Below are 27,621 nucleotides of genomic sequence, written 5' to 3'. Positions count from 1 at the left end.
CCATCACAATGCTGCTCCCATGGGAAGACAGCCTGCTTAAGCTGGCTAGATAGGGTTGGAGCACATTCCTGAGAGATCCAAGATATAAAACATGTAAACAGAATATAAGGGCAGTATAGCCCTTATTCTATTCTCAGTTACCCAGACATTAAACAACACCCGGGTTCCTATTGTGTAAGGATTGTATCTTGATGGGTAGAAGAACAAAGAAATGTGTCAAAACATACAGGTTCACATTTTTAGGAGTGTTAATTAGATAAGCCCAGGAGGCTTTCATTGATTGTTTACCTTTGAGGTTTTCATTGGCTTAATATTCCATAAACCCAACTACACATCTATTCATTCATAGATTTTTTTAAATGTGTGCACTTTGTTTCAAGGTACAGATGTTAGCATAATAAAATACTAACAGATCTCTCAGTAAGAATAAACAGGAATCAGTGTTTATTCATGATACAGAGAATTGTGTAGGGAGTTCTCCTCATTAAAATGGTAAACTAAGCCAAACTTAATAACAGCTTGAAAGCCAAAGGGAAGTATGTTACTATCTTATCCTGCAGGACACCAAGGTAATTTAAAAAAACAGTGGCATGTCAGTGATAAAGTAAACAGAAATACAAAATAAGACTGGGCATTAGTATTTGGCATGCTTCATACCTATAGAAATCCATTTCCATTTATGATTTGCTGGCTTAGACACGAAAAGAAAAGGAAAAGAAAAGAAAAGAAAAGAAAAGAAAAGGAAAAAAAGAAAAGAAAAGAAAAGAAAAGAAAAGAAAAGAAAAGAAAAGAAAAGAAAAGAAAAGAAAAGAAAAGAAAAGAAAAGAAAAGAAAAGAAAAGAAAAGAAAAGAAAAGAAAAGAAAAGAAAAGAAAAGAAAAGAAATCACTTTTTAAAGCTATCTGTCCTAAAACACACTTCATGTATCTCCACCTTATAAAATTGGAAAACAAAATGAAACATATATAATATACTTTTTTGCTGTAAGACAAGAAATTTCTAGATTTATGTTTTGCAATGAAAAGGAGGGAAAGTCCTTGTAAAGACAATTAAATTTTCTTCCTTCTAACAAGGAATTAGAAACAACAATAAGCTTTCTCTTTTTCCTTGCATGGTGACAAAAGGCTGTAAAACAAGACACTAAGAAACTGGCCGAGGGAAATCTTGGCACCCAGGTGTAAAAGCAATAGTACTGACAACTCTGCTGATACTGCGAAAGGCAGAATTTTGAACACATATCTGGTTTAGTTCGTTTTTAAAATTATCATTGTTTCTGAAGATGTTTCACATCAGGAGCTAAGCATAGTTTGTCTCCCTTTTTTTTTAGCAGGAAGACAAATTCCCAGTCTAAGCAAATCCTTCTGCTAAATTTTTAAACAAAAAAAGTACAGTAAGCTGCCTCTGTAAGTTAAAATAATGCACTACATGATTAGAATACTTTTGGTATCTAGCTTTTCCTACTCATTTATCCTCACCCAAAAATATTATTATCTGGCTTAGCTAAGCTGGTATATATGCTGCTAAAATATCCACAATTTGCAAAGTAGATATCCTTGCAGACAGTATATATTAAAAGTCCTGAGACTAGAACATTCTGCAATGCTGCCTACCTTTGTACAATGCCACTGTGGTTAGTAGAACCACTGTATAAATAAGCTGTGGGTTCTGTGTTCTCAGCTTTTTCAGCCTCAGGCTGGAAATTAAAGCCTGAAAATCACAGAGAAATACACTAACCAGCAACAGAGGGGAAGAAGCAGGATATTGTGGTTTTTACTGGCACACAAGACAAATAATCTTGTTGTTACCACCTCACTGAAAATTTTAAAAATACCTAGGTTTATCAAAAGTATGTAAGATGCTGATTTTTCACACAAAATGGCTCAGACAAATAAAAGCAACTGGATTAGCAAGAAACCCATATCCAAGAAGCTTGCGAGTACAGCAATCTATCAAACCCACATAAAACAAACTTTAGGTGTGCATGGTGTCATACAGTCACTTGAAAAAAATAACAAACATTTTTACATTCAACAAAATGACAGTTTAACCCCACCACTAAAAATAAGGGATCCCTTAAACCAGTGCAGAGGAACCAGAAACCACAACAGCCACCCCTGAATCTGCCACTCTGATTTCCTGGCAGTGGCAGAACATTTCTGTTAAGTCCTTGGAGTTAATACTAATTAATAATTGTGCTGCAGGTCAGCACTTGGCCAGCTCCCATCAAAAAATATTTATTTATCTCTTATCTTGTCATAAATTGTTAAATTTTTATCTATTGGCATACCCAAAGCAATTACCTGCTTGTCACAAAAGTGTGCAGTGCACTGCTAGAGTAATAAAAGGGCTTCTATTATGGTTGCAAAGTTGAGCTGGTAGGTGGGGTCCATAGTCAGAGAGTCTGCCTTTTCTCAATGAATGGACTGACTTTTCAATCTTGAACTCTGATCTGTGAATGGAATTGAAATTCTCAATCAACCACCCAGACAGATGTTAGCATCATTGTTATCTAACCTGAGCTCTACATCCAGAGCTCTTTAAAAACCACCAGTATCCCTTAGCAGTGAGAATAGTTACTAGCAAGGGAACTGGACTTTGATAGATCCAAATTCCAAAGTCCATCTACTAGACTATTAACCTAGGTGACCTATATTAATAGTCTTTACTAGACTATTAACCTAATTCCAAAGTGCATCTACTAGACTATTAACCTAGGTGGGCACACTTAGGCACATTTTGATGGGAAAACTGCTTAATGCTTCTTCCCTTTCTCCTACTGTCCAAAACCAGAATTCAGTGATAGTGTTTCTCTTGTTATGCCAGGCTTCAATGCTGCCCTGTGCCCAGCAACCACCTGGGCTCGAGTGTCTGCTTTAGTTACCATACATGTCTCCTTGGTTCTCCTCCATTCAAATTGTAAAGAGTTGCCTCACAGGAACAGGTATTCAGTGGCTATAACTGATGTGCTGGCAGAACTGACACCCTGCTTTGAAAGTCAGTGTGAATATAAGGAACTTTAAACAACTATTTTAACAGAGATTTTTCTCTACCAAACCCTTTGACCATTAACAGAGGAACAAATATTGCTTCAGTAGTTAACCTCAATTACTCCAGTACACAACTAATAAACCACAAACAACTGCTTTCACAAAAAACCTTTACCATATGGATCTCTACTTCAGTATCTTTAAAATCATCCTCACAGAGAAATCAGACCAAATAAGTCTGTCTCATATAGCAAAGAATAGGGATACATGCTATCAGCCTTTCAATTCCTCCATTCTGCAGGTTTTCAAAATAATGAGCCACCCTGATTTCCACCTGCAAAAGGTCAGCCCCAGAATGCAAACAATTTCTTTGTTCTGAATGTCTCTCTTTTCTTTCTCTGAACTTGAGTTGACATGAAATATTTGGCTTAGCTATGTGCAGACTCCAAAGGCCAAGCCCCCTTCTCTCTTCCAAGCATGCTGAGATAAAAAACACAGATAAGATTCATAGTTCCTGTAACTTCTGTACCTGGGAAACATAAAACTTGGGCAGCGCTCAACTTCTTTGGGATATTGTGTACAAAAGCTGCTGGAGGCAGAGTATACAAGTGGTAAAATTCGTCTTCATCGAGATTGTGTTCTATAAATTCGTGTTGTAGAGGTTTTTAGTGGATATTTGTATAATATTCAAAGGGCAAAAGCAACACTTTCGATATGAGTTTTTTTTAACTTTCCTTTCTTTCATTCTCATCCATTCTCTACCACTCCAGCTTGAGTTGAACTGCTTACCTTTTTTGCTATACTGTCAGCTTTCTCGCAGCCATCAGGATTTGGATGCCCAGAGCACAAATGCTTCCAGGGCTGATAAGAGAGAATGAGTTTGTCAGTGGAAAGAATGGCATAGCCAGCACTGTACTTTTCCAATTCTTTATTTGTTAGTCATAGTTTGCAGATGTTACAGGGACAATAACTTTGCAATACCTTCAAACTTTGCACAAAAAGAAGGCATGTGGCACTTCCCTGCAAACCAGGAATGTTTGGGCATTGTTACCCACGGCCATATAAACTGACTTGTATAGAGCACTTACTAAGCAGCAAATTATTCTGGCTATTAAGGGCATACTTATTACAAAAACATGCTTTTGTTAATTATGTCAGGCTTCAGCTCTGTTCCTGAATTTTCTTTAGTTTTCTGCCCACCGCCCACTCCTTGGTGAGCTCTGGGTAAATGCTCTCATTGTCTACTGTTAATCATTCTTGCCTACATGATGACAGCTGGTTTTTGATCAGTGTCTGAACAAAACCACCTTTTCTGGATGGTCATGAAATGGGATGGAATTTATGAGGCATCTTTCTCCATATTGCATTGCCCTCAGCTATGTTCTGTCAGAGGCACTCTGTACTCCTGTGTAAACACATTCTCTTTCATGTCACAGTGATCTGGAAATAATGTCTCTGAATGGAACAAAATGGAAAGAAAAGACATTTTCTCACAGGCCTGTCTCAAAATGGTATTTTTAAAAATATCAGAATAATCCTCTGTACAAATGGCAAAAGTTAACTTCTTTTCCTTCTGACACCTCTTAGAGGAACAGTTAGACTGCACAGCCTCTGTTCTGCAGCTGCATTCTTTTTTTTTTTTTTTTTAGATCCCTCCTTGTCAGCCTATTACAAGAGGTCTTCTGAGCATTTTCAATGAAAATGCTGAGCATTCTCAATGAAATACATCTTGGTCAATCTGCAGAATTCCTGGCCCTACAGGTTTCCCTGCTATTTCTACTTGTAACAGTTCTCAGCAGGCTTGTGCGTTATCCTGTGCACTCATTGTGGGTAGAAATGAACTCTTCCATGTCCCTTTACACTTCAGCTCCCCTTTCAGCATTAACAATCGTCAGAGGAAACAACTCAGCACTGAAACCACTCATCTGCTTCCTATCAATGGGATGGGCAGGCAGCAAGCTAGGAAAAGAGTGATGTTTTTTTGACCCTACCCATACCATTGACCTGCAATCAATTGCAAATCAAGCATTGGGCAAAATATATCTCTACTGGAGCAAGAAAACAAACATCCTGGTATACTGCTTTTTCATGAGACTTCGTGGTGATCCCAAAGCTGAGACTGTACTTTATTTTCAAACTCACTGTGAAAATGCAGGTTGCATCCATTTAATCACATGCAACAAGCAGAGTCTATTTAAAACAGTTCCCACATTTCTAATAGCTTTTCCTACCAAATGAGCTGAACAGTGCTTTTCCTTATTATACATTAGTTCAAGAAGCAAAGCATACAGCAATGAAGCAAACTAAGTGACTAAAAAGATTTACTGTTCCTGAGAATTTGGATACTCATACAATGTCACCAGGATGTGGACTATAAAATTAATTTGAGGGAAAAGGAGAATCTATCAAATGTTTTAAATTTTCATTATACAGCTGGAAGTGAGGTATACAATATTGTGCAGCACATGCTAACCAGATTTTCAGTGGTACACCGGACACTTATAAAAGCAAATGAGTTCCCTGATATTCTTCACAGGATTAATAAACATGAGCTCAACAAAACTGCATTTCATTCCCACACAAAAAAAATGGTAATGAGTTAGACAGATAAAGACAATATAGCACAAAAAGCTCAGTTGTCTTGCCAGAAATTATATAGAGAGAAAAACAACCCTGGCCTACCAAGTCTCAGTGTTCAGACAACCACAGTGATACTTTAATATTTATGTCAGAAGGTCATCAAGAGATGCATTCTCTAGTATTTTATATCTCTTTTACTAGAACATTTGAAGTAAATGAGAAAGTTTATAATTAAGAGAGTTCAGCAAATCTAAAATATTTTGTTAAGGTACCAATATAAACCTTGATCTGCTGAAATGGAAAACAGAATGAGTCACAATCCAAGAAATGCCTCAGGCTTGCCATTCTCTCAGTATATGCCAATATTCTCTAATAAACCTGATATTCAAACATTCAGAGTGCCCAGCATATGTTTTAGACAGTTACCAACACTAAAACAAAGCATAGATACATATACACCTTTGCTGTCCTTGTACTTTTCTGGGACATTTGTTGTCCCTCCTTCCTGGATGCTTCCTTAGAAGGGCCCCAGGAACATTCTCAGAGCATTTTTTGGCCCAAAAAATGAGCAAGATTTTCTAGGAACAAGAGCTCATGTCGAGGGAACACTACCTCAAAGGGCAAGAGTGGACTAAGCCTCAGGAGTGGCCTAGAATTCAGAGTATTGCCTGGGCTGTTTTACCATATATAGTCAGGATACAGCCTTGAAATACTTTGACATTCAAGTCTCTGATTTTGCCCTTATTCCTAAAGCTTCCCACATTGGAAAAGGTGGAGCTCTTACATATTTCAGCTGCATTTTTATATGGACTTCTTTCTCAAAGAGAAAAATAAGAGAATCATAGACACATACACAAAACAACAAAAACAGCTATAAATTGAAACAGACTACAGAAAATAAATGGGACAGATCTTCAGCTGGTATAAACAGAAGTGCTGATTAATCTTAAAGCTATAATGAATGAGCATGCACTAAAAAAATAAATGCATTACTAGCAGTACAAATACAACAGTTTTGAGCTGTTTTCACAAACACAACAAGACAAAAAAAGGATGGTTAAAATCTATCCATAGATTACTTTATTCCCTCTGTGCCTGCCAGGAATTTTACATGCAGTTATAGCTGTCTAACTATCAAAAAGACCGAGTGAGAAAATGGACGGTGTCCAGAGAGTCCAGAAAACAGCAAAAATGATCAGAGAGCTGGAGAGACTGATACGTAGTGAGTGACTAAAATAGAAATGAATTTTTAAGACATTGGCTGTATGACAATTAAAGAGATACAGCAATCTGCAGTCTGAAAGCATGAATACAAAAAGAGAGGGACTTTTATGGGAAAATATAAAGGAAAACTGAATAAGGGACAAAAAAAAGCATTCTGGATTTCCAAAGTAGACTGAACTAGACTTCCAAGCATGGAATGTGTAAAACATCTGCTAGCCTAGGATTAACAATGTTCTCTTTTCGCAGACCCGTCTACAGTAGGCCTCTTAAAAATTTCTTATTCCTGTCCTTATTAATTCATCTGCATAGTTAAGTGTTCTTTACTACTAAAACAGAGTAATACCTAATATTTTATTCAAGGACCATCTAGCTCTGGTCAAAAGTTTTTGAGCCCAAACCAATCCTTAACCTAGTCCCTGTTCTCTGCTATGTCTCCTACCACTGCTACCACATGCACAAACGCTGAAGGAAATTTTGAGATGCAAGCACAGCACACTTGCTTTGAGTGCACGTCGAACTCGCTGGCTGCTGCTAACTCTTTAAACAGGAGTTTCCCTGTTCCCCCTGGATTTAATAAAAAGACAGACAGAAAGAGGAAGAGCAGGGAGGGACTGGCCTGGAGGGAAAAACCCCAGAAGTAGCCAATTGAAGGTTAATCACAATTTGCTGGACTTTGACTATTGATAATGTATCTCCTCTCTAGAAAGTAACTTTGCATTCTATCTGCTCCAATCTCCTTTCTTGGGATAACGTGGACAGAGCAAATGCTGTGATAGACATACATCCATACATATAATGTGCATATATATTATACATGCCTGTGTTGTAATACATGGACCAGTTGCACTGACATCACAGGAGCAGGCCAAGTCATACTAGAGATGTCTTACAGAGAAAAGGAATGTAATCCAAGTGCACCTCCAAGAATGGTACATTCTTCAGCTACACTTTTTGACTCAAAATCATTAGAGAAAAAATCAGTTGCTCACAAGGGCATTTGTGTTCTGTTGTCATCTCTTATGAGTGGAGTTTTCAAAGTACGATTTTTTTTAATTACACACCCTTTGAAAAAGTATCCTGCAAATCCTATTTTTGGATTATCCTTTTTCATAAAGGAACGTTTTTACCTCACAAATTCTTTTACTTACCTAACCAAGCTATCAGACTATAAAAAGATAATAAAATTTAAGAGAAAAATTGCAAAGACTAGTGTATGTGAAGCACTCCTTGGGCAAGAAAAAATCAGACCCTTACAAGCTCCAAGTGTAGGAATAGCCAAAGTCTTGGAAAAGAAAAATTATTTATTCTCTGTACAGCTGACTTATACATATTTCTGGATTTCCAATAAGCCATTTGAAAACTATATGATGAATAACATGGGAAAGTATTTTTTCTACATTCTCAGAATAAGAAAAAAAATGTTTTGTTATTACTTCATGGATGAGAATGTACTAAATACCTCAGAGATTTTCAGGGTCATTAACATAATGCAAATAGACCAAAAATGCAATCTTAGCAAAAGTAGTTTATCAGACCCTAAGTATTTTTCTAAAGGAACTACAGAAAAGAATGACATAATTCAAGCATAATATGTTCACTATTCCTCTTCCATACACAAAGCATGAAAAGAGCAGAAACTGGTGAAAGATCAAAGAGATTTTCACACAGAGAGTTGTTAAATAGCAAGTTGCAGAAAACATCTGGAAAACTTAGTGGCAGCAAACCCCTGAAATGTAGTTTGGAAATGCAAATTAACCAATTCTAGTCTCAATCTAGTGACCTCCACATTTTTCTAGATGGATGACTTTTAAAGACAGACCTGAGAAGTATTTGATCCAGCTGCTGAATAAATAGATATCTGCATCTTCAGGAAAAAAAAATTATCAGGTTTTGGTTTTTTTTTTTTTTTTTTTAATATCCAAAGCACTTGAGCTTGTGGTAACTATTGAAGAGTTCAAGAGTTTGATTTTTATCTTTATGAAAGCCATCAGTCAATGACAGCACACTGCTTCACATCCCCAGTCATCACCTGCTTCCCACCCCCAGTAGCTTCCTGGGAAGCCACTTCATCAAAGGAAGAAAGAATAAAACAACCATTAGCAGAGTCCTAATTAGAACATTCAGCAATCTCCAAAAAATCTGGTGTGGTCCAAGGTAAAGGATTCTCCATCACTGACAACTAATGACAGAATGTTTGCAACAAAAAACATCCAAGAAGAGTTACTGCTTTTATAATGATTTTCATCAGAATATGGCTTAACTTGGATGCTCATAGAGAAACCACCTGATCCTTCCTGCAAATCCCATTAGCTGTTTCCATATTTTTTCCACAATATCCCTTTTCCTTTTTCATTTCAGTGGGCAAAGAGACCAAACTCTGATGAGCTTCCAGGTTCTGGTTTCATGCTACACTGCTTTAATGCCTTTTTTTACTCTGTTTATATAAGCAAACAGCTGTAAACACTGGGGTTACACATTTTAACCAGCTACCACCAGTCAGCTGAGCAGTAGCAGCTGTTGGACCACCATGCTGCAAGGCTAAAGCAGATAATTCTGCTCCTCAGCTCTGGCAGGGCTGGAGCATGAACAGGCTCAGGAGTTGCCATTCAGTGCTGAGTAGCTTTTCATACCCTACATCCCTTTCTCAATCTTTTATAACATGCAGCTGGCCCACTGAGCAGGAACCACATTGGAGTGTCTTATACTTTGCTTACATCTTAAACACAGAGGAAACATTGATTATATCAGCCCCTGTAATGCTGTAAACATTGAAGTGGCCAGCAGGTCTGGGAAAGTGATTGTACTCGGCACTGGAGTGGCCACACCTCAAGTTGTGTGTCCAGTTCTGGGCCCCTCATTACAAGAAGGACATTGAGGTGCTGGAAGATGTCCAAAGATGGAAAACAAAGCTGGTGAGAGGTCTTGAGAGTAAGTCTTATGAGGAGCAGCTGAGGGATTTGGGTAGTTTAGCCTTACCATGCTCTGCCACCATCAGAAAAGAGGCTGTGGCCAGGTAGGAGTCAGCCTCTTCTCCCAGGCACCCAGACACAGAACAAGAGGAAATGGCCTCAAGCTGCACCCAGGGGATCTCACATTGGGCATTAGGAAGAATTTCTTCTCCAAAAATGTGGTCCAGCATTGGAACAGGCTACCCAGGGAGATGGTGGAATTATCAGCCCCTCTGTTGTTCCCCATGGTCTCTATCTGCTCACTAGGAACCATATTCCCAGTGTTGGTATTAAACAGCAAACTCTCTCATCCTTCAGTGGAGACTATTTAAGCGCTATCAAGTCATCAAAATAGCAACTCAGGAGACCTCATGGGAGTACTTGTTTTCTTCTCATAGTAGAAATCAGAAGCTATTCTGAAAGCTACTATAAACATGTCTATTGCCACTAATTTAGCTTGGCTAAAAAAGATGCAGAAAGTCCTAAAATCATTTCCACAACCATTTTCTTGACATATTTATCATGTCAACTCTATTCTGACACTCAAAGCAGCTTTCACCTCAATACATATAAAACGAATCTTCATAAAAGCAATTGGCTAAATTTAGCAGCAAATTAAATATAAATGTTTATCCATGGCTTACACTTGTTTGCATTGATTGGCCACTGAAAACAGTGAATTTTACACTCCACAGGATAAAAAATGAGAAGAAAAGCAATGGAGCATAAGAGAGTTTCCATACACAGACACAGGATCTCATTATCGTTTTAATGGACCAAGTCAAAGGTCACTGCTTCAGGGGTGACAAAGTAGGATACACATGATTTACACACTTTTTCCAAAAGTCTCCCATGTAGCTTCTAATCAATATCTTTAATTTGCAGGGTCCTTCAGGGTTGGTTTTATTTTAACACATCCCACATATCCCTGAGTGCCACACAAATTTCTCAGTTCTCTACAGCTGCTTCCTTCAAATGGATTTACATCCAGGCATAAACTTATCAGAAGGAAAACTAGGAAAAGAAGATGCAACTTTTCCACTAACACTGCCTGGTTCACTTCTTGAAATCTCAGCTGTGCAGCTGCCTCTCCCTTCCACCCATGCAGCACAACCAGGGGACAGCTGCAGCCACTGGCTTTACACCTAATTGCGGTGGTGTGGGTGTGCCGCGGCGAGAAGCGCATGCCGCGCCACAACACCTAATTTCTAATGTAAACAAATATTGAGAGCCCATTGACCTTTCATATCGCAGTATACTGCCTATCTGTGAAATGACAGCAACAGGAATTCCCCAGGTATGTCATAGAGATATGAAGGTAAAATAAAAGATTTTCACAGCTCCTCTGAAATCATTAAGATTTTCAATACTGATATTGAAAAGAAAATAACATATTTGAAGTACACATCTGTTAAAACCTCAATAAAACTACAAGAGAAATTAATAGGTCTCCTTGTAATTTATCTCTCTGAAAATGTGTTTTTTGTATTATAATCATTATATGGTACTTTCAGATTAAACTACAAATATTCTTAAAAGAGAAAACTGAGAGAAAACAGGAAAAGGATACCCTGAGAGCTGAACTCATCCTGACAAGCAAAATAGAATGGATGAGACCCAACTGGCCATTGTCTATGGTCTTCTTGCAAAGACAGGCCTTTCTCAAATGCTAAGTGTAACTGTGAAAGCTGTTGCCAAAAGATGACATGCCTGCCCTGGTCAAGAAAGACAGTTTGTGTCTGTTTATAAAATGCTACAATAATCAAAGTAATCAAAGTAATACTCAAAGTTTAAACAGGAACATCCTTATACAACAAATATAGATGGACACCATATTTTTCAATAAATGGACACCACATTTTTCAATAAAATTACACATTAGTTAGAGTCTAAATGTAACTTTTTTTTCAAGGACAGATATGAAAACTTTTTTGCCAAGATCTTCACTCTCCAAAAATCTGTGAACTGTTTCCCCTTATGCTGCACTTCACACCTCAGAGGAATTGCAGTGAACATGCAATATAATCCTTCTATAAAACTGTTCATAAAAGTCCTTTTCCAACATTGTGCATGAAAACAGTTACAAAACTACTGAGCCTATCACAGCCTTGCTTGTTAGGTTTTTTTTTTGTGGTTTTTTTTTTTTTTTCATCTATGTCTGCATCCATTGTTCATCCCTGGGCCTATACTTTTGATTACAAGCTTTTGGAGAGACTATTTGTTCAATAGCTGTGTACTCTGTACCACACTACATTCTGAGAGACTCTTCTAATACAAAGAATTCATAATAATGAAAAATGCCACCATTTCACTTGTTAAAAACATAGCAGCAAAAGGTGTAATGGTTAGAAAACGGAAATATATTTCTTCAACAGCTGATGTTACCTTCAAGCAGAAGTTCAGCACATAAAGAACAACACCTGGGCCAAAATGTGGCAATACTCACAAACATATGAATTTTGTGTCACATGATAGAATTCCTTGACTGTTTACCAACACAGAATTAAAAAAATAAAAGAAAATCTGTCCAAAGGTTATTAGAGAATATCATGTAAGATTGGAGAAGATTTGCACCCTGTTAATGGTCATTTTTCTCTATTCTTACTTTTGTACTTCAAAGTGTACATGGTGTCCCTGAACATGGATACTGGAAAAATTCCCCTTATTGAACATTGTATTTACCTCCTTTCATTCTGTGCATTTGCCAGGGATTATAACCTGATGCTGCCCCAACTTTACTCTCAGCCTCACTTGATAAATCATATACAAATATTCTCCAAAATAACTACCAAAGTTATTGAAGACAGCATAATTTAAGGGGTTTTTAATAACCTCAGTCCTCAGTCATATGCAGACTTGAGCTTTTATTACTTTAAAATAGGCTTTCCATGAAAAATATTAGTCTTTCAGGAGTAATTGCATCACCACTTTATTCCAAATCCTCAGAGACTAACAAAGGTAAACTCTTGGTTTTTCCAAGGTGCTTTCTCAATTAATACAATAAGAGATTTCAAAAAGTATATGGACATGAAACAGAAAATGCTATTTTCTTTTTAAGAGACGCGGCTGATACTGCAAGCCCACTCTGCAGTGGCAGACTGTGATTTGGGAGATCTTTCAAGAAGAACCACTCCCTAGCTTTTAGCAAAGCTGGAACTGAGCAATAAAGCTACAGACTCACAGCTCCAGCTGGTTGGGTTGAGTGAGATGCAGCAGGAGGGGTTGAGAAATGGGCAGAGCTGCCCAAAAGCAGGTCCCAGGTTATGCACATGCACCTGATCCATGCTTCTAGTGAGGGGAGAAGTAGGAAACAGTTGGTACAAACTAGTATGGTCTGACTTCTGTAACTAAGGGGCGAGTTTGGGAGCCTGTGTTGCTGGCTCCTTCCTTGCTTTTCAGCAGCACCAAATCCAAATTTCTGTGCCTAACCCAAGCAGCTATCAGAAACGATGAATGTCTTTGGGCTGCACCCACGCCCCCATATCAATATGCCAGAAAAATAACAGTTGCTGGACAGAAGCACCCTGAAGGGTAGAGCTGAACCTCAACTCTATTTGGTTTTTATTGCAGGAGGGGTGAGGGGAAGCAGGGTAGAAATGCAGCTCATTGCCTTGACTCAATGTATTGCAACTCAGTGCCTTGAGTCATCACAGTTTCTTTGTTTGCCTTTGAACCTACTGTAAAACTACTTGCAGGCTTTTTAGACCTAGTGCAAAATATTTACATGAGATCAGTATCACTAAGCTCACTTAATATGGGAGAAAATATCCATTGAGTTACACATAGATGCAAAGCTTTTCTGCAGAAGTTTCTGACAAGAACAATGCAGTATGAACAAGAGCATTGTAACAGGTGATATCCTACCCAGATTTTGCATAATTGTTTTTATATCACTTTCTTGTGAGATTTTTAAATGTTAAAGCTCTCCTTAACTTAATGTAGTGGTGAAAATTAAAGGAAGTTAAAATTAGCAAGTTCCTCTCTAATTTAACAGGTCCGGAGGATTGATTAGTAACATCACTTCTCTCTGCGACTGACAGGTGCGGTTATTGAATGCAGCAAGAATGAACTCCTGGCAGCTCATGAGATCACTGTGTATCAGTATTATCAGGTACTGTTAGTGGTCATTATAATAGTTTCGTGGCTTTATACAGATCACTTTTAGGTTTAAAACACGTTCTCAAATAAAATAGAGGAAATAATTTGTATGGACTGAAGCTAAAACCCAAAGAAGGCGTGAAAATATGGCCGATGCAGTATTTTATTTCAGAAAAAAAAAAAAAAATAGGCAGTTTAAGCAGCACGAGTCAAGTAAATCCCCCTGGAGTGTGACGGGCCAGTGGGGCCAGACACGGGAACCTGGGTGGGCAGTGGTGACCCCCTCTCCTCCCCGCTTCTTTCCCTGTTTCCCCTACAGCTGCAAAGGGGCCACAGGCAGGCCCAGAGCACAGTTCCCCGCGCTCTGTTTCTGCTGCCGGTTGTTGCGATGCCACAAGCGCTGACGAAGCCAGTGGGGCGCGGGGCCAGCCGGGCACCGCAGACGCACGGGGAAACCAGCGCGGCCGGGAGGGCCGGGCGGGCCGGGCGCCCCCCGAGCGGCTGCCAGGGCCGCGGGCAGGCACCCACCCCGAGCCCGAGCCCGAGCCCGAGCCCGCCCCGCGGCCGCCGGGGCTCGGCGGGGTTCCCGGCGCGGCCGGGGCGTGTCCCGGGCCCCGCTCCGCCCCGGCCCGGCCCGGCAGCGGCGGAGGGGGCAGGGCCGGGCCGGAGCCGCGCAGCGGCGGCAGCGCCATGGGGCTGGAGACGGAGAAAGTGGACACCCGCATCTTCATGGATGACGACGACAACTTCCCGCGGAGCGGCGGCCCCGCGCTGTCGGACGCGGAGAAGTGCGCGGAGGACGAGCTGGACCGCGACCCTCACGGGCTGAACTCCCACCTGCAGGTGCGGGCCGGGCCGGGCCGGGCCGGGGGCGGGCGGGGCCGGGGCTCGGGAACTCGCGAGGTGGGGTCCCCTGCGGGCTCCCCACGCCGCAGCTCCCGTCACGGTAGAGCCTTCTCTCGTTCCAGCTGGGCTTCGAGGATGTGATCGCGGAGCCCGAGCTCACCCACTCCTTCGACAAGGTCTGGATCTGCAGCCACGCTCTGTTTGAGCTCAGCAAGTACGTGATCTACAAGGTCCTGACTCTGGTCCTCGCCATACCGATGGCCCTGGTTGTGGGGATCGTCTTCGCGACGCTCAGCTGCCTGCACATCTGGTAAGGGCGTGCTGTGTCCGGGCTCTGCCGACAGCTCCGCAGAATTCCTCTCCTCTAGCATTCATTACTGCTCAACCACCGGTCTCCGACTTTACATCGGTAGCCAGATCTGCTAATATTAACTGCTTTATTTCTAAAGGGGCAGAAAAGGAAACACTCTTTTCTCTGTGATTCAGTTCCCTGCCTTGGTTTACCAGCGGTCTGTCATGACGGTGAAAGCTCCTTGGGGCAGAGAGTCTGTATACCCGCTTGGACAGCAGCTACAGCAATGCATTCCAGCCTTGGCTGGCTTCTGGAGTTATAATAGTGACTGAATTTATTTTCTAGACTGAAGTGCAGAATTTGTCCAAATCTGTATTTTAAATGAATTATCTAGGGAGAAGTATTACTAACGCCTAAAGTTATTACTAACTTCTTAGTACTATTACCTCTTTCATTTTTTCCTCACAGACTGAAGAAAGCTTTTGAGGGCCCAGCTGGCTCTGTGTTACTGCCATAAAATGTAATGCCAGTGCCTTGCATCTGGTGCATAGCTATCTCTAGATGCAGTGCTCCAAAGCCCTTCCACCTAAGCAAAAAACCCTGCTGAGCTCAGGAAACCTGCTTCTGGCCATGGCACACGTTCACCGGCAAATACACTGGCCATGCAAGTCACACTAAACCTGTGTACTTTAAGCATAATATGCTCACAAACTATCAGGAAGAATATTTTGAGTCCAGAAAGGGAGATGATGGTGGAGAAGGAAGAAAGGCAGGGAGAATAAGGAGGTTAAGGAAAGAACTGACAATCCAAAGGGCTGCAGAGGAAGAGATGAATGCAGATTATTGACATTATTTCTGCAGAGCAGGATTTTCCATATACATTAGTTTTGGGCAAAGTCTAATTTGATTTGGGTAAGACTGGAATCCCTTTTATCAAGAAAAACAACATACAGAAACTGGAAGTGAACTCAAAACCCTAGGAATACATTGATTATCTGAACTTGTGATGGCAATTTCAGGGGTGCAGATTTCAGTTTTGGAAAGTACAATGGAAGCTTGTGTTGGTGACATTGTCAAGCCACTTTGAAAAATGATTGACTTGAATTTTGGAACATAGTGTTTGCATAATATCCAAAGGAGTTGCAGTGCAGCTGAGGGATGCCCACTTGCTATATCTCTTGTTCCCAAATTGTTACAAACAAATAGTTCGTAGGCCTAGTGTTGCCCAGATTTTTAGATTTGTCAGCTGTCACTCTGCCATAGTGTGCAGTGTGACTGCTAAAGGGTATGGTGAGTATATGTAGGTTTCCAGTAGTGAAATATATGTGGAAAAATTAATCAATGCCAAACTTATTAAATTTTCAGTACTTTTTTGTGCTTCAGAAGGATCTTGTATCTGGATTTTACAGACTGGATACAGGGTTTCACTGATCCAGGACACAGAGGTCAGTTACTATTTATGCACATAGTCCCTAGTGACTATCTCGGGAACCGTGGGTTCTCAGCACATGTGAAATAGGGCTGTCTGAATGTAGCACTTCCCTTGAAAAGTTTCTCTTGATTTTCTGTGAACACACTTGCTTCCCCAAGAAATCATTTCCTTTGCCTAGGTTCGATGTCAACATAGAATTGATCTTTCATTTTGATCTTCCTTGCACCTGGGATGGATGTGAAAGAATCATAAAACTCAGTAGTCCTATCTGCATCCCCTTGGACTCCATCCAAAGGCAATACTGCCTCATATTCCCACAAACTCCCACAAAAAAGCTGGATTTGTTCCAACACAAAGGTGGAACACACTGAGACTAAGTTGGCATTCTAAGTTGGCGCCTCTTTGTGTTCCAGATATTATGCGAGTGGAGTTCAGTGTTGCTGCATTTGAGAGGATAGTGCAAAAGCAGTGAACATTTAGAGGCCCTAAATACAGGGTACTAGTTTCCCTTGTAGGTCCATTGGGTCTGAAAGAAAAAGTAACTCCTTGTTTTGTAGGTGAAACAAAGGGAATCCAATTATAACTGTCTTCAGCTGTTTAAATGTCATGGGAGGACCCTGGGGCAAGCCCTCCCAGAAGCCTGCCACTCAGTCCCTGTGCTTCACTTTTGTCATCCTTTTCTGGGGCTAAATTAAAATGTGTTTCAACGACTTCTGGAGGTGCTCACGCAGAAAGCTGTATTGATATCACATGTTGTTGCAGTTTCATCAGCATGTTAAAAATCCACATAAGTGTAACTCAGCATTTCTCACACTCAAGGGTGCCTTATGAATTTTCCCCATCACATCTCATAGTAAATGTTGTTTTTCACCTGCAAAAAGAAAGCTAAGTAAGAAATATATATTAATACACTTAATTTTCATTTTTAACCATGAAGATGGAGCATATTATGTTCCCCAGACTGGCTGCTTGAGCAGAAGCTTGTTTCATACTACCTGGTAAAAGATACTGATGGGCTGAAACTGGGCCAGCTAGCAGGCTGGTGATCCACATACAAGCCAGTTCAAGGAAGTCAACTTCACATTTTTCCTTTACTGATGACTGTCATTCTCACCAGAGTATACAGGCCACACTGAGTTGTAACATCTTCCTGTGAAATTAGCAAACTTTTAAGTATGTTCTCAGATTGTAGCTCTTAAGGTTATTGACTTTTGAATATGAACAGAACACTTCTGGTTTTTCAGGTGGCTCATGCAAGATTTTTATATTTCTTGTAGATTAATGACTGATTCTTGTTCTAAGCCACATGTTTGCCACCTCTTGGAAATCAACACTTGAGTTTCGTGTATGCTTTTTTTTAGTCTTATCAGAATAGCATTCTGGTACATTGCATAATTATGCTAAGAATCAGTGATCGATAACTTGAGTAATGGATCTGAGATGGGCTCACTCTGCTCTGTACATCATTGACTAAAGCAGTAGGTATTCACAGCTCCACTTGAGCTTCCACTCATAGTGCTAAGATACAGCCAGGGACGTTCATGAAAAGCAGCTATGGACATGCATTACATCTTACCTTTTTGTATTCCACAACTTCATTTTCATAACTGCTGCTATCATACTCAACCATAAAACCATGTCCCTACTGACTGCTTGAAATCTAAATAAATTACACTACAGCTAGGAAGGCCTACCTTAAAATCTGGTGGTGCTGCCTTGATGCCTCTTCTTTGATGTCCAGTACATATCCCTTGGTTTAGGGAAAGGAAGTATCTGGATGTTGGCTTACTTCTTTTGTAGTAGTTTTATCTTTTCCAGTCTACCCATGTCCTGGAATACATAATATTTGATTTTAATATACTTCAAATACTGTGTATGAGTTGTGAAAGGTTTTGGTCATTATCCATTGCTTGTCCCAGTGGTTAATGGCATGCAACAAGAAGCTGTACATCTCCTAGGTAACTTTTAGCCATCTTTTCACAATGCTTGCTTGTATTTTAGAGCAATGCAAGACTTTTAATTCACAATCATGATGTAGTACATGGAGTTAGGTAATTTAAGCACAGAAACATAGAGCATTTGAAAAATAGTATGAAGTATCTCAGTATCTTAAGTATTAGGTATGAGATTCAATTTTGAAAAACATTACAGGACAAGGTGTGATTCTTTACTTTGAAGCTGGAATCTGAATTAATGGCGCATGACTACTCTATTGTTGCCTAAGTCTGTAAAAAGTTGATTCTCGTTATCAGTGGGAATTAAACTGCTCTGCCATTTCCAATAAGTGTTTGGTTCTTGACAGTGTTCATTCATGGCTTAGCAAGAAGAAGAAGTAACATGAGTGAAAGTGAGATATGTTGAGGGGTATAATTTTGTAGATGTCATGCCTTGAACAGCATAAAAAGAAAATAGGATAGGACAGAAAAAAATGGGGTAATTGGCACTTTTCAGTTCAACAGTGTCCAAAAGACATGATTCATCCCACTTGGTCAAAGGAGGAGTATTTTATTATATATATATATATATAAAGATTCAATGAGAGGTCATATAGGTAGCTGTCTTCAGCCTAGATGACAAATTCAACAGACCTTTCATTTTCTTCCTAATGCTGTACTATATGGTAACACTAGTAGTACCAATATGGCATATCCTTGGGATATGCAACTTTAATGTTACTGTTAGACATTACTCAAGCAGATAGTTACCATGTCTGTGAACAAAAGTGCAGACCAGAATAAATCCACAGCAAAGGATGGGTACATTATATTTGTCAGGTCACAGAAACAAATATATGGCTTCTCACAGCATTTGAGAATTTATTTTTAAGTGTGACTGGTCACTCCAAGGAAAGCACATTACGCCCCCTGATAACCTGGAAATATCTCACTGTCAGATAAGGTATCCTCTACAGGATGGGATGCAGACTTGTAAAAATGTAAATACACACTCACATAATGTAAAACCTTGAAAATACCTTTTATGACTCTCCTTGGTGTAAAGGATTTTCTTCTCTGATGAAAGAGGTTTAAGTAATTGTTCTATAAGTAGATGGACCTTTATTGTAAAATTGAAAGTTATTTATATTAATTAGCTTTGGTTGCTATTATGTCTCATGTATTCTCCTATGGATTTAGCCTACATTGGGTTTTGTATGCATTTACCATAAATAAAAAAAATTGATAACAAGTGCCAAAATATTATAAAACATTACCAAAACACTTTAATGTTTATTTTCCTTTAGATTATCAAAGTAGTTTGAATTCCAGTACTGTGTGAATGACCTCTACAGCAATTTCAAGTACTATGATCATTGCTTCTCCAGTCTTCTACATCTTTCTGTGAATCTTCTGCATACTGTAGTATTTGTTTTATTTGCATTTTTTGTGATCCTGTCAATAGAGGGTCAAAAGTAATGTTGTCTTTTCTGCTTCTTTCCAGTTCAGTTAGATTTTTTAAAAAATCAGGCCAAATGAATTATAGATGGTATCAATGGAGCAAATACATTGTCCTTATAAACTATCTGAAATGGAAAAGAGGTGGAGTCAGCACAAACAGAATAGCAATTTCTGGTGCTTTCCCTGTGTTGCTTGGAAAAATAGCATTTTTTTTTCCTTTGCATTATTGATGTTTATCAGCTGTATTATAATAGGTTAAGGCCTAATTTTTTACTCTATAAATAATCTATTTTATATGCAGTGACATTATAGGTGGTTATAAACACATGGTTTACAGGGTTCAGTTTAAAACTAGAGGCACAATTTTCCAGTGGTAATCACAGTCCTATATGGGGTGTTTCAGCAGAGACAAAAGAGAAGGTTTTAGAAAAACTATTCTTGTTTAAATCCATCTGTGCTAGCTTTGAGTAGAGCATTGATGTACTAGTATATGGCTTGCATTGTAGGACAAAAGCTGTTAGATAAACACTGAAAGTAATTAATTTTGATTCTGTACATTTCTAACCTTCAAATTTTTTTAAACATGGTTGGTTTTTTCATACTTTGTTAATCTGAGGAATATGCCTTGTAAATACACAACACCTTTTTTTCAGACTTATGATGAAATATTAAATTTTCTGTCATTCCAATAAAAGTCAGTGAAGGTTCTGCAGTGGAATTAGGCAAATACAAGACTGGGTACTTAAATTTTGAATGCCACAGTAAAGTAGAACAGAGTTTATTATCATTGTAAAAAGAATCTATAGCTTCTTTTACCTAATTTAGGAAGTAAACATGTTAAGTATGGCAGAGAGATTTTTTTTTAAATCTTGCTCTAGTAGAACTTCAGTGTTATTTATGTATACATTTCATTTGTCTGCACCCAAATAAGATCATCTTAGGGAAATGACCAGAGTTTTAGGCCAGTAAATGATCAAGGAAGAATAATAACTTAAAACATTGTGGTCAGTTGTCATGTATTCACTGGCCCTCCTGAGCTGCCCATATGTGTATTTCTGGCTCTCTTCCACTGTTGGGATGCTTGGCTCAAGCCACCAGTAATGGCATTGCTTTGGAATTGGCACACATGGAGAGCAATCCCCAGATGCTTACCAAAGCTCAGGAGACAAAAGCACAGTATTTTCTAGTATGCACCCTGGGTGAATAAAATGATTTTATCCCCTGACAAGGAGTTCTGGCCATATTCTAATGTTAATTTTTCACTCACAAATTAAGAACTTTACAGGATCAGCCTATTTTTTTTTTGAGATGTGGCATGTAGCTGTATTGTAATAATCTAATGTAACTGGATATTGCCTCCCTGTTTCTGTTTTACTGTAGCACTGAAACAGGAATGGGTAGGAATGAGACACCAATGGTGTGATGTGCATGTGTGCCCGTGCACTTGTGTGTGCCTGTGAGACAGACAGATACAAGAGACACCAGAAGAGTCAGCAGAGCAAGAGCAGATTGTAAAGGGTGTTGTTTCCAGTAAATCAAACTGGGGAATGTGGTGTTTCTTTCAACCCCTAAAGACCCACATTCACATATGACCACAGCACAAGTGAGTCCTTAGGAGGTGACTGCTCTTCAGCCACGGTGGGTCACAGCAGGGATATGTCAGATCATGTACACCAGCCCTGCCAGGAGCAGGGAGAGACAGCAAAAGTTCATCATTCCAAATGGCATGTAAAGAAATTGCCAGTTAGTAAACAGAGACATAACAAAAAGAAAGCCAATGTCTACACACTCACGTTGCATACAAATTATTCTGGCCAGAGGACCACATGCATATGCAGGTGTGAGGCCTTGAACAAACAAATGATGAGGATGACTGCAAGAGAGTAGAGTCAACTTGCTTAGATATTTGTATTATAAAGTTATAAAAGGTAAACCACTTCTCTTCCATAAGATGTCACACGTGTGTTTCATTATCCTGATTTCCCCATGCTGTAGCAGCACCAATCTTCAAATTTTTCTTTTTTTTTTTTTACAGGGTTGTGGTGCCTTTTGTGAAAACCTGTCTCATGGTCCTGCCTTCAGTGCAAACTGTATGGAAGAGCCTGACAGATGTTTTTGTTGTGCCATTCTTTCAGAGCCTAGGCCGGTGCTTTGCCATGGTTAACATACGCCTGGACCAAGAGTAAACATCGGAGATGTGACACTGCTGTAGTTCTAGCTGGTGTTGTACTTCTTTGCTAACCTAACATACAAGCACTTACCATTCATTCCAAACTGTTAAATTACAATGGCTGGTTTAAGTGGGAACATGCTGTTTTTATTAAAACTCATTTATTATCAGGGAGATCCATTTAAAAATTAACAGGCAGTTTTCATAGCTCACTATTTTAACAACAGAGTGATCATGGAGTATATTGGCAACACTTTATTTTAATGGTAGATTGATTGGTAGATTACAGGAGAATTCTCATGGAGGACTAAAAGTACCTGCTGTGATAATGAGTGGTGTTCTTACTATAAATAAATAAATGAATCGGCTGTTATACCTTAGCCAAAACTGATCTCTAGGGTTTCACACTGACTTTACTGCAGTTCCACCAGGGATCATTTTTGGCCTCACTATACAGAATGATAAACCCAGTCCTCTGTTATCAGCAGTTAAAGTGAATGTGACTCATTGCATAAACATACAGGGATAGGAACTGTTGTGTAATTCTCCTATATTGGGGGGGGAGGATGAGGGGGGAAAGGGGGAAGCTCTCTAGAAGTTTGTCCCTTAAAATAAGGTGTTAGCTAATGATCTGTAACATTAGCTAATCTGTATATTTTATTTAATGAGAGATTAACTTTGCTGTATATTTTGTACCTTTGTAAATGACAGTTGATCAGATTTCTATGAAGCATAGTTTGAATTCTAACCAACTTACTAAGCAGCAAGAGTGAGACACTGCAAAAATTATTTTAGATAACTAAAATTTTTGTTTTCTAAATTAAGTAGATTTTGAGTGTTGCTGTGCAATTCTAATATATTAATTATATATATGATTGTGTGTAAAAGCAAAGATTATAAGTGTTTTTATACACAATTGTGCAAAAGACTTGGAAATATCTGTTTATGAGAAATGGTTTTTATTAAAAATTTGGTGTAATAAATGCTACCCTGCCTCTTTCTGTATATTATTGGTGAGAACATTGTGATATTTAAAGCAATAGACACTATGCTAGCACTTTAACTAGGTAGCAAGCTCTTACAGAAGGCAAATGAGTATACTTGGTATCCTTGTCTAATTCTGCTAACTATTGACTTGACTCTCTGTGTTGCTTATTTACTATTTCAAAGCCTAACCCCTGAAAAAGACCTTTTTTCTTCTGCATATCTAATATGACTTTTTAAACCAGAATAACAGAAAATATGCAGAGGTACATTAAAATTACATTAGCCTTCTGGTGGGCTTATGCTGCTGTTTTATTTAAATACGGATGGTAAGTTGCAACTGTAAAATGTTTGTATGATTTAGAATGTTATTTTCTAAAATGTCTCAAATTTCTTATCAAACAAGAGGTATCTAATAAAATAATATGTCCGCTGTTTCCTATTTTCAACTTCATTTCTTTTCAGATTTTTCAGTTTTTAAACAAACCCTTAAAATGCCAAACACCATAGAATATTGTGCAGTTCTTCCAAAATATCTGAGAGGGAAGGAAATGGATGAGTATCAATATAGTTCCCCTATTATCAACTGCATTTAATGTATTTATAGTAGAAAATGACATATCTCTGTGTGCAACTAAGCCCATACAGAATGATTGCTATCTCTGCAGAATTTCAGCAACATTCAAAATAATGCTTAATTCTTTTTACAGGTGCACGCTTTCTTTATATATGAGCTGCAGAATTTTCCTTTTCTTGTCTGTTGGCCTATTAAAGTTAGCTGGATATTCTTTGTATATTAAGAACATCTTTGTATATTAAAAGTATTTTTAGCATTTGTGCCATTTAGAGAGGGATTCACATGGCTTTAAGAAACTGGATCTTAATGATAAGTGCCCATGGAAACTGCTCTTGTTCTTCTTCATTCTGCAAGAAGTTAGCTTGTTTTTCAGATGTGTTCTTCAAAATACCTTTCTTGTGTTAAAAATGGAAATAGCTCTTTTGAAAATAAAAATTGGCCAGGCTAGGCTTGAACTCTTTTGAGAGTTATTTTCTTTTACAGCATCCAAGGACTTTTACAAAGATATTTTCCACTGAAAAATATCCCCTTGATGAATTCATTTAAAAGAGAAAAAGAAAATAAATCAATCAGTACTAGCTCTTGTGTCTAAAAGAAGCCCCATAAAAGCCTAAGCTTTGAAGGAACCCAAGTCTGCATTTTAAGTTTTGAGAATGAGGCCATTCCCCAGAGAAAGATGTATCATTTTATGGAATGCATTCCTGGATATATGCATTCTTAAATAGTTTACTGAAGTCAACTGGCTCTAGCTACCACAATTAAGTAGAATGGTTTGGTTTGTTCTTATTTTGATTTAGGCTTGTCATTGATTAGTTCTTTTCACCATTTCTCTAGCTTCTACAAGACTCAAGCAAACTTGTAATTAAAGCTCTTAGTTTCTTAAATATTTATAGCAATATCTTTCTCTGGAACAGGTGTGCCTTTACTATAAGAAAATAAAAAGTGCACTCTCAGACTTTGGGTAAAATATTAGATGCTTGGCAAATACTTTGTCTGTAAAAGGAGTGGAAGAAAGTAATATTTACAGACTCTCCAATACTCAGGTGTGAGTCTGCCCCAGGCAACTCTGGCTGGCAAGCATTCTCAGGATTTTATGGTTCTGACATACATCCTGAAGGTCTGGCACAGCATATACTGTGAATACCTCACAGTGCTGTTGGAAAACAGGGACTGAATGGGAACTAGCTCTGAATTGTGTTCTAAGATGTGGGAGCAGGTTTGTCTCCAGTTTGTTTGAAATGTGGACAAACCGTCCCAGCTGATCCCTTAAAAGCAGCTTACAAATGAGAATTTAGGCAAGAGAGTCCAGAAACTGAGTCTCATTGTCTGCAACAAATGTAAGAAAATTTACACTAGATTCAGATTACTGTGATGAATCTTCATGTCTGTGGAATGGGGAAAATGTAACAAGAGTAGATTTTCCAGCATGATGGTAGAGGCATTACAAATAATAAGTGTGAGGTGTTTTGATTTCAGCCTGTCTCTTGTTACTGCAGACCTTAGGTCTACAACCATGAGCTGGAAACTCAGTTCTGACTTACAAAATATTTCAGCATCTTGTTTTTCATGAAGATCACAACTAACATACAGAGCTCACCCTGGATTTGTGTTTATGGATTTCTTAATTTAAATTAATGGAGAAGTTTAACCTGCTTACTTATGAGAGCTGTTTCCTAAAATGCTCCTAATCTGATTCTGGAACTTCTATATTTGTATCTTATATTTCACCACCCTGGTAGTCCATTGTATAAATTGAAACAAATTCTTAACAGAAACTTTCATGTATTAGTAAATGAGGAGTCTGTTCCCACCTTTCCAAAAAGTTCACTTAAGCATTCACTGACTAAAAAGTTCAGAACATCCCTGCAGCTCTGGGACCTCAGACCACACACTCTTATAATGTAGAAGCCAAAGAATGATAAGTCCTTTATTTTTACAGGGTGTGATCATTTCCCCACCTGCAGAGATAAAACTATTGCTGTTATTAACTCTTTTAAAAAAACATGGAAAACTACATCTGTTTGGGTTTTTTTTTTAATAAAAATGCAAATGGAACAAGGTCAAACACCAGACACTTTACCAGTGTTGTCTGTTGTCTGTGATGGTGAAAATTAGAGTTGAACTGCTGGGTCAGAGATTCTGAACCAGCAGTTAGGCATTAAAATTGGAGGTACTTTCTTCATGCAGGGATTGACAAATTAGGCTAATTAATAAAGGCTAACCATATCTTGGTTACACTAATCTTCCTAAGCTTATTGTAACAAAAGGAAAACATCTTCTGAGGGGCAGTTCAGAGGAGCTAAGATAGGTTCCTGCTTTGAATCATCCTCCAGAGAAAAGAGTCTGTACTGATTAATGCAAAATGTTGGGCAGGGCTGGGCTTGGCTTGGCTTGGCTTCTTTGGTGTGCTACATAAAAAGTTGTATTTGCTGCAGAAATTGGGAAGGCAAATGGAAGCAACTAGAGTTTCATAAAATAGTGAAGCAGATTCTTCTCTGCGCACTTCTCTCACAACTTGATGCCAGGGGTGAGTGTCATGTGTGTTAGGTGTTCGGTTTTGGCTGTTGTATTGCCTTCCCTTCCAATTGCAAGTGGGAGAAAGAAGGACTCCTTCATATAGCACTGATTCAGACCCTACTTAAGACACTCAGATGGGATAAAATATAGAGATTCACTTTTATTTAAAACCTTGAGGAAAGCTTGTCTATTTTTCCAACAGTCTCAGCTCAGTAAGACCTGCCTTTTCACCCTATGTACCTGATTTTGCTTTTTTATTTTACAGTATTAGAGCTATCACAACTTTATCAGCTAGGGTTTTGCCCAGGCGATGCTTAGGTAGAGAAGCAGAGAAGCAGTGACAAAAAGCCCATCCTACATAAGCCTTAAGGAGTGGGTAGTTAAGTCCCATTAATGAGACAAGTTCTCATAGTCTGACATTTTCTATAAAACACATGAACATTTAATAATACTGTAGAACTAGAAGAATGGTACAGACCAGCATTGACATAGACCACTGTTCACAGACCAGCTCAGTTTTCAAGGTATTTGATACTGAAAAGGGTTGAGAATGAGTGACTAAGTTTTACAGTCTTGCAGAAATAAAGCTTTCTATCTATTTGCCTCTCCAGTCAAGGCAGTTACAAGCTATCTTGATACAGACCTACAGGGGCTAGCTCTAATAAAAGACTGAGAGCAGAAAAAGCCATGCATTTTGATCCAAAACTGTAATCCCTGCCCAGCTGCCACCCACCAGGAACATGTCTGAACTCAAAAGGCACCTCCCTTTCCCATAACCCCCCACAATGCCTACAGTTTTACTTTTGTCATGCCCAGAACTGCCCTTATTTGAGCAACTTGGCATCTTTCTCATCTAAGCCCAGTCAGAACCCCAAAAGGGGGGCCTTAGACTCCTCAAAATATACTTAACTGTGTATCAGCAGAATAAGGTACTTCCCAAAATACAGTTTCCCAGGAGTGAGTCCAAATGCAGTGGCATGCCTCAGGCAAAAATTGATTTCAGGTTTCTCAGGTGTTGGCTTGAGTCTTCTAGCCCTTAGGCTATTGTGAAATGCTTTGTGGCAGCATCACTTGCACATAAAATGAAATCACTCCTATCTAGAAGTTGTGAGACAGAAGGAATGTGAGAAGAGCTACCCATCTCTCCAGCTATAACTAATCCTTGGATTAATGGCACAAACAGGCCAAATACCAAATGTGTACGTGAACCTGCAGCCCTGTATACTAGGGTGAGGGGAACCTGTCTCTATAGGAAAATTCTGATCCAGTGATTTACATTTTAAAATACAGAACCCCTCCAGAGAGTGGGGGCGGCATGACCACCATGAATCCTCTAGGACTACAAGTCTTTAAATAATGGAATGAGGAAAACATTGGCCTGCATGCTAATCCTATCCTAATGCTTGTTATCATGCACAACAGGGTGAAAACAGTAGCAAGACTGCTAAAAACTCAGTACCAACAGTTTTGGCAGCTAAGGCTTTTATCCAGCAAAACATACAAAACCATACATAAAATGATGTGGTTAAGAGTTGAACAGAAGACACACAAGCAATGATCTTTCACTCCTAA

At 39.0% G+C, this 27,621-nt stretch overlaps 1 protein-coding gene across 1 annotated transcript; it reads left to right on the top strand.

Moving 5' to 3' along the window:
* The first annotated feature begins 14,467 nt into the window (after positions 1-14,467).
* On the top strand, positions 14,468-23,397 carry CAV2 (caveolin 2). Its single transcript, XM_021542599.4, has 3 exons — positions 14,468-14,679; positions 14,805-14,992; positions 21,837-23,397. Exons 1-3 carry the CDS (start codon positions 14,527-14,529, stop codon positions 21,985-21,987), a joined length of 492 nt encoding a protein of 163 aa, XP_021398274.1. The 5' UTR covers positions 14,468-14,526; the 3' UTR covers positions 21,988-23,397.
* Positions 23,398-27,621: the final 4,224 nt, after the last annotated feature.

The sequence above is a fragment of the Lonchura striata genome, chromosome 1A, assembly GCF_050655825.1.
Source record: "Lonchura striata isolate lonStrDom1 chromosome 1A, ASM5065582v1, whole genome shotgun sequence".
Taxonomy (NCBI): Eukaryota; Metazoa; Chordata; class Aves; order Passeriformes; family Estrildidae; genus Lonchura; species Lonchura striata.
Note: the sequence above shows the minus strand (reverse complement) of the source record. Positions and strands in the feature narration are given on the sequence as shown.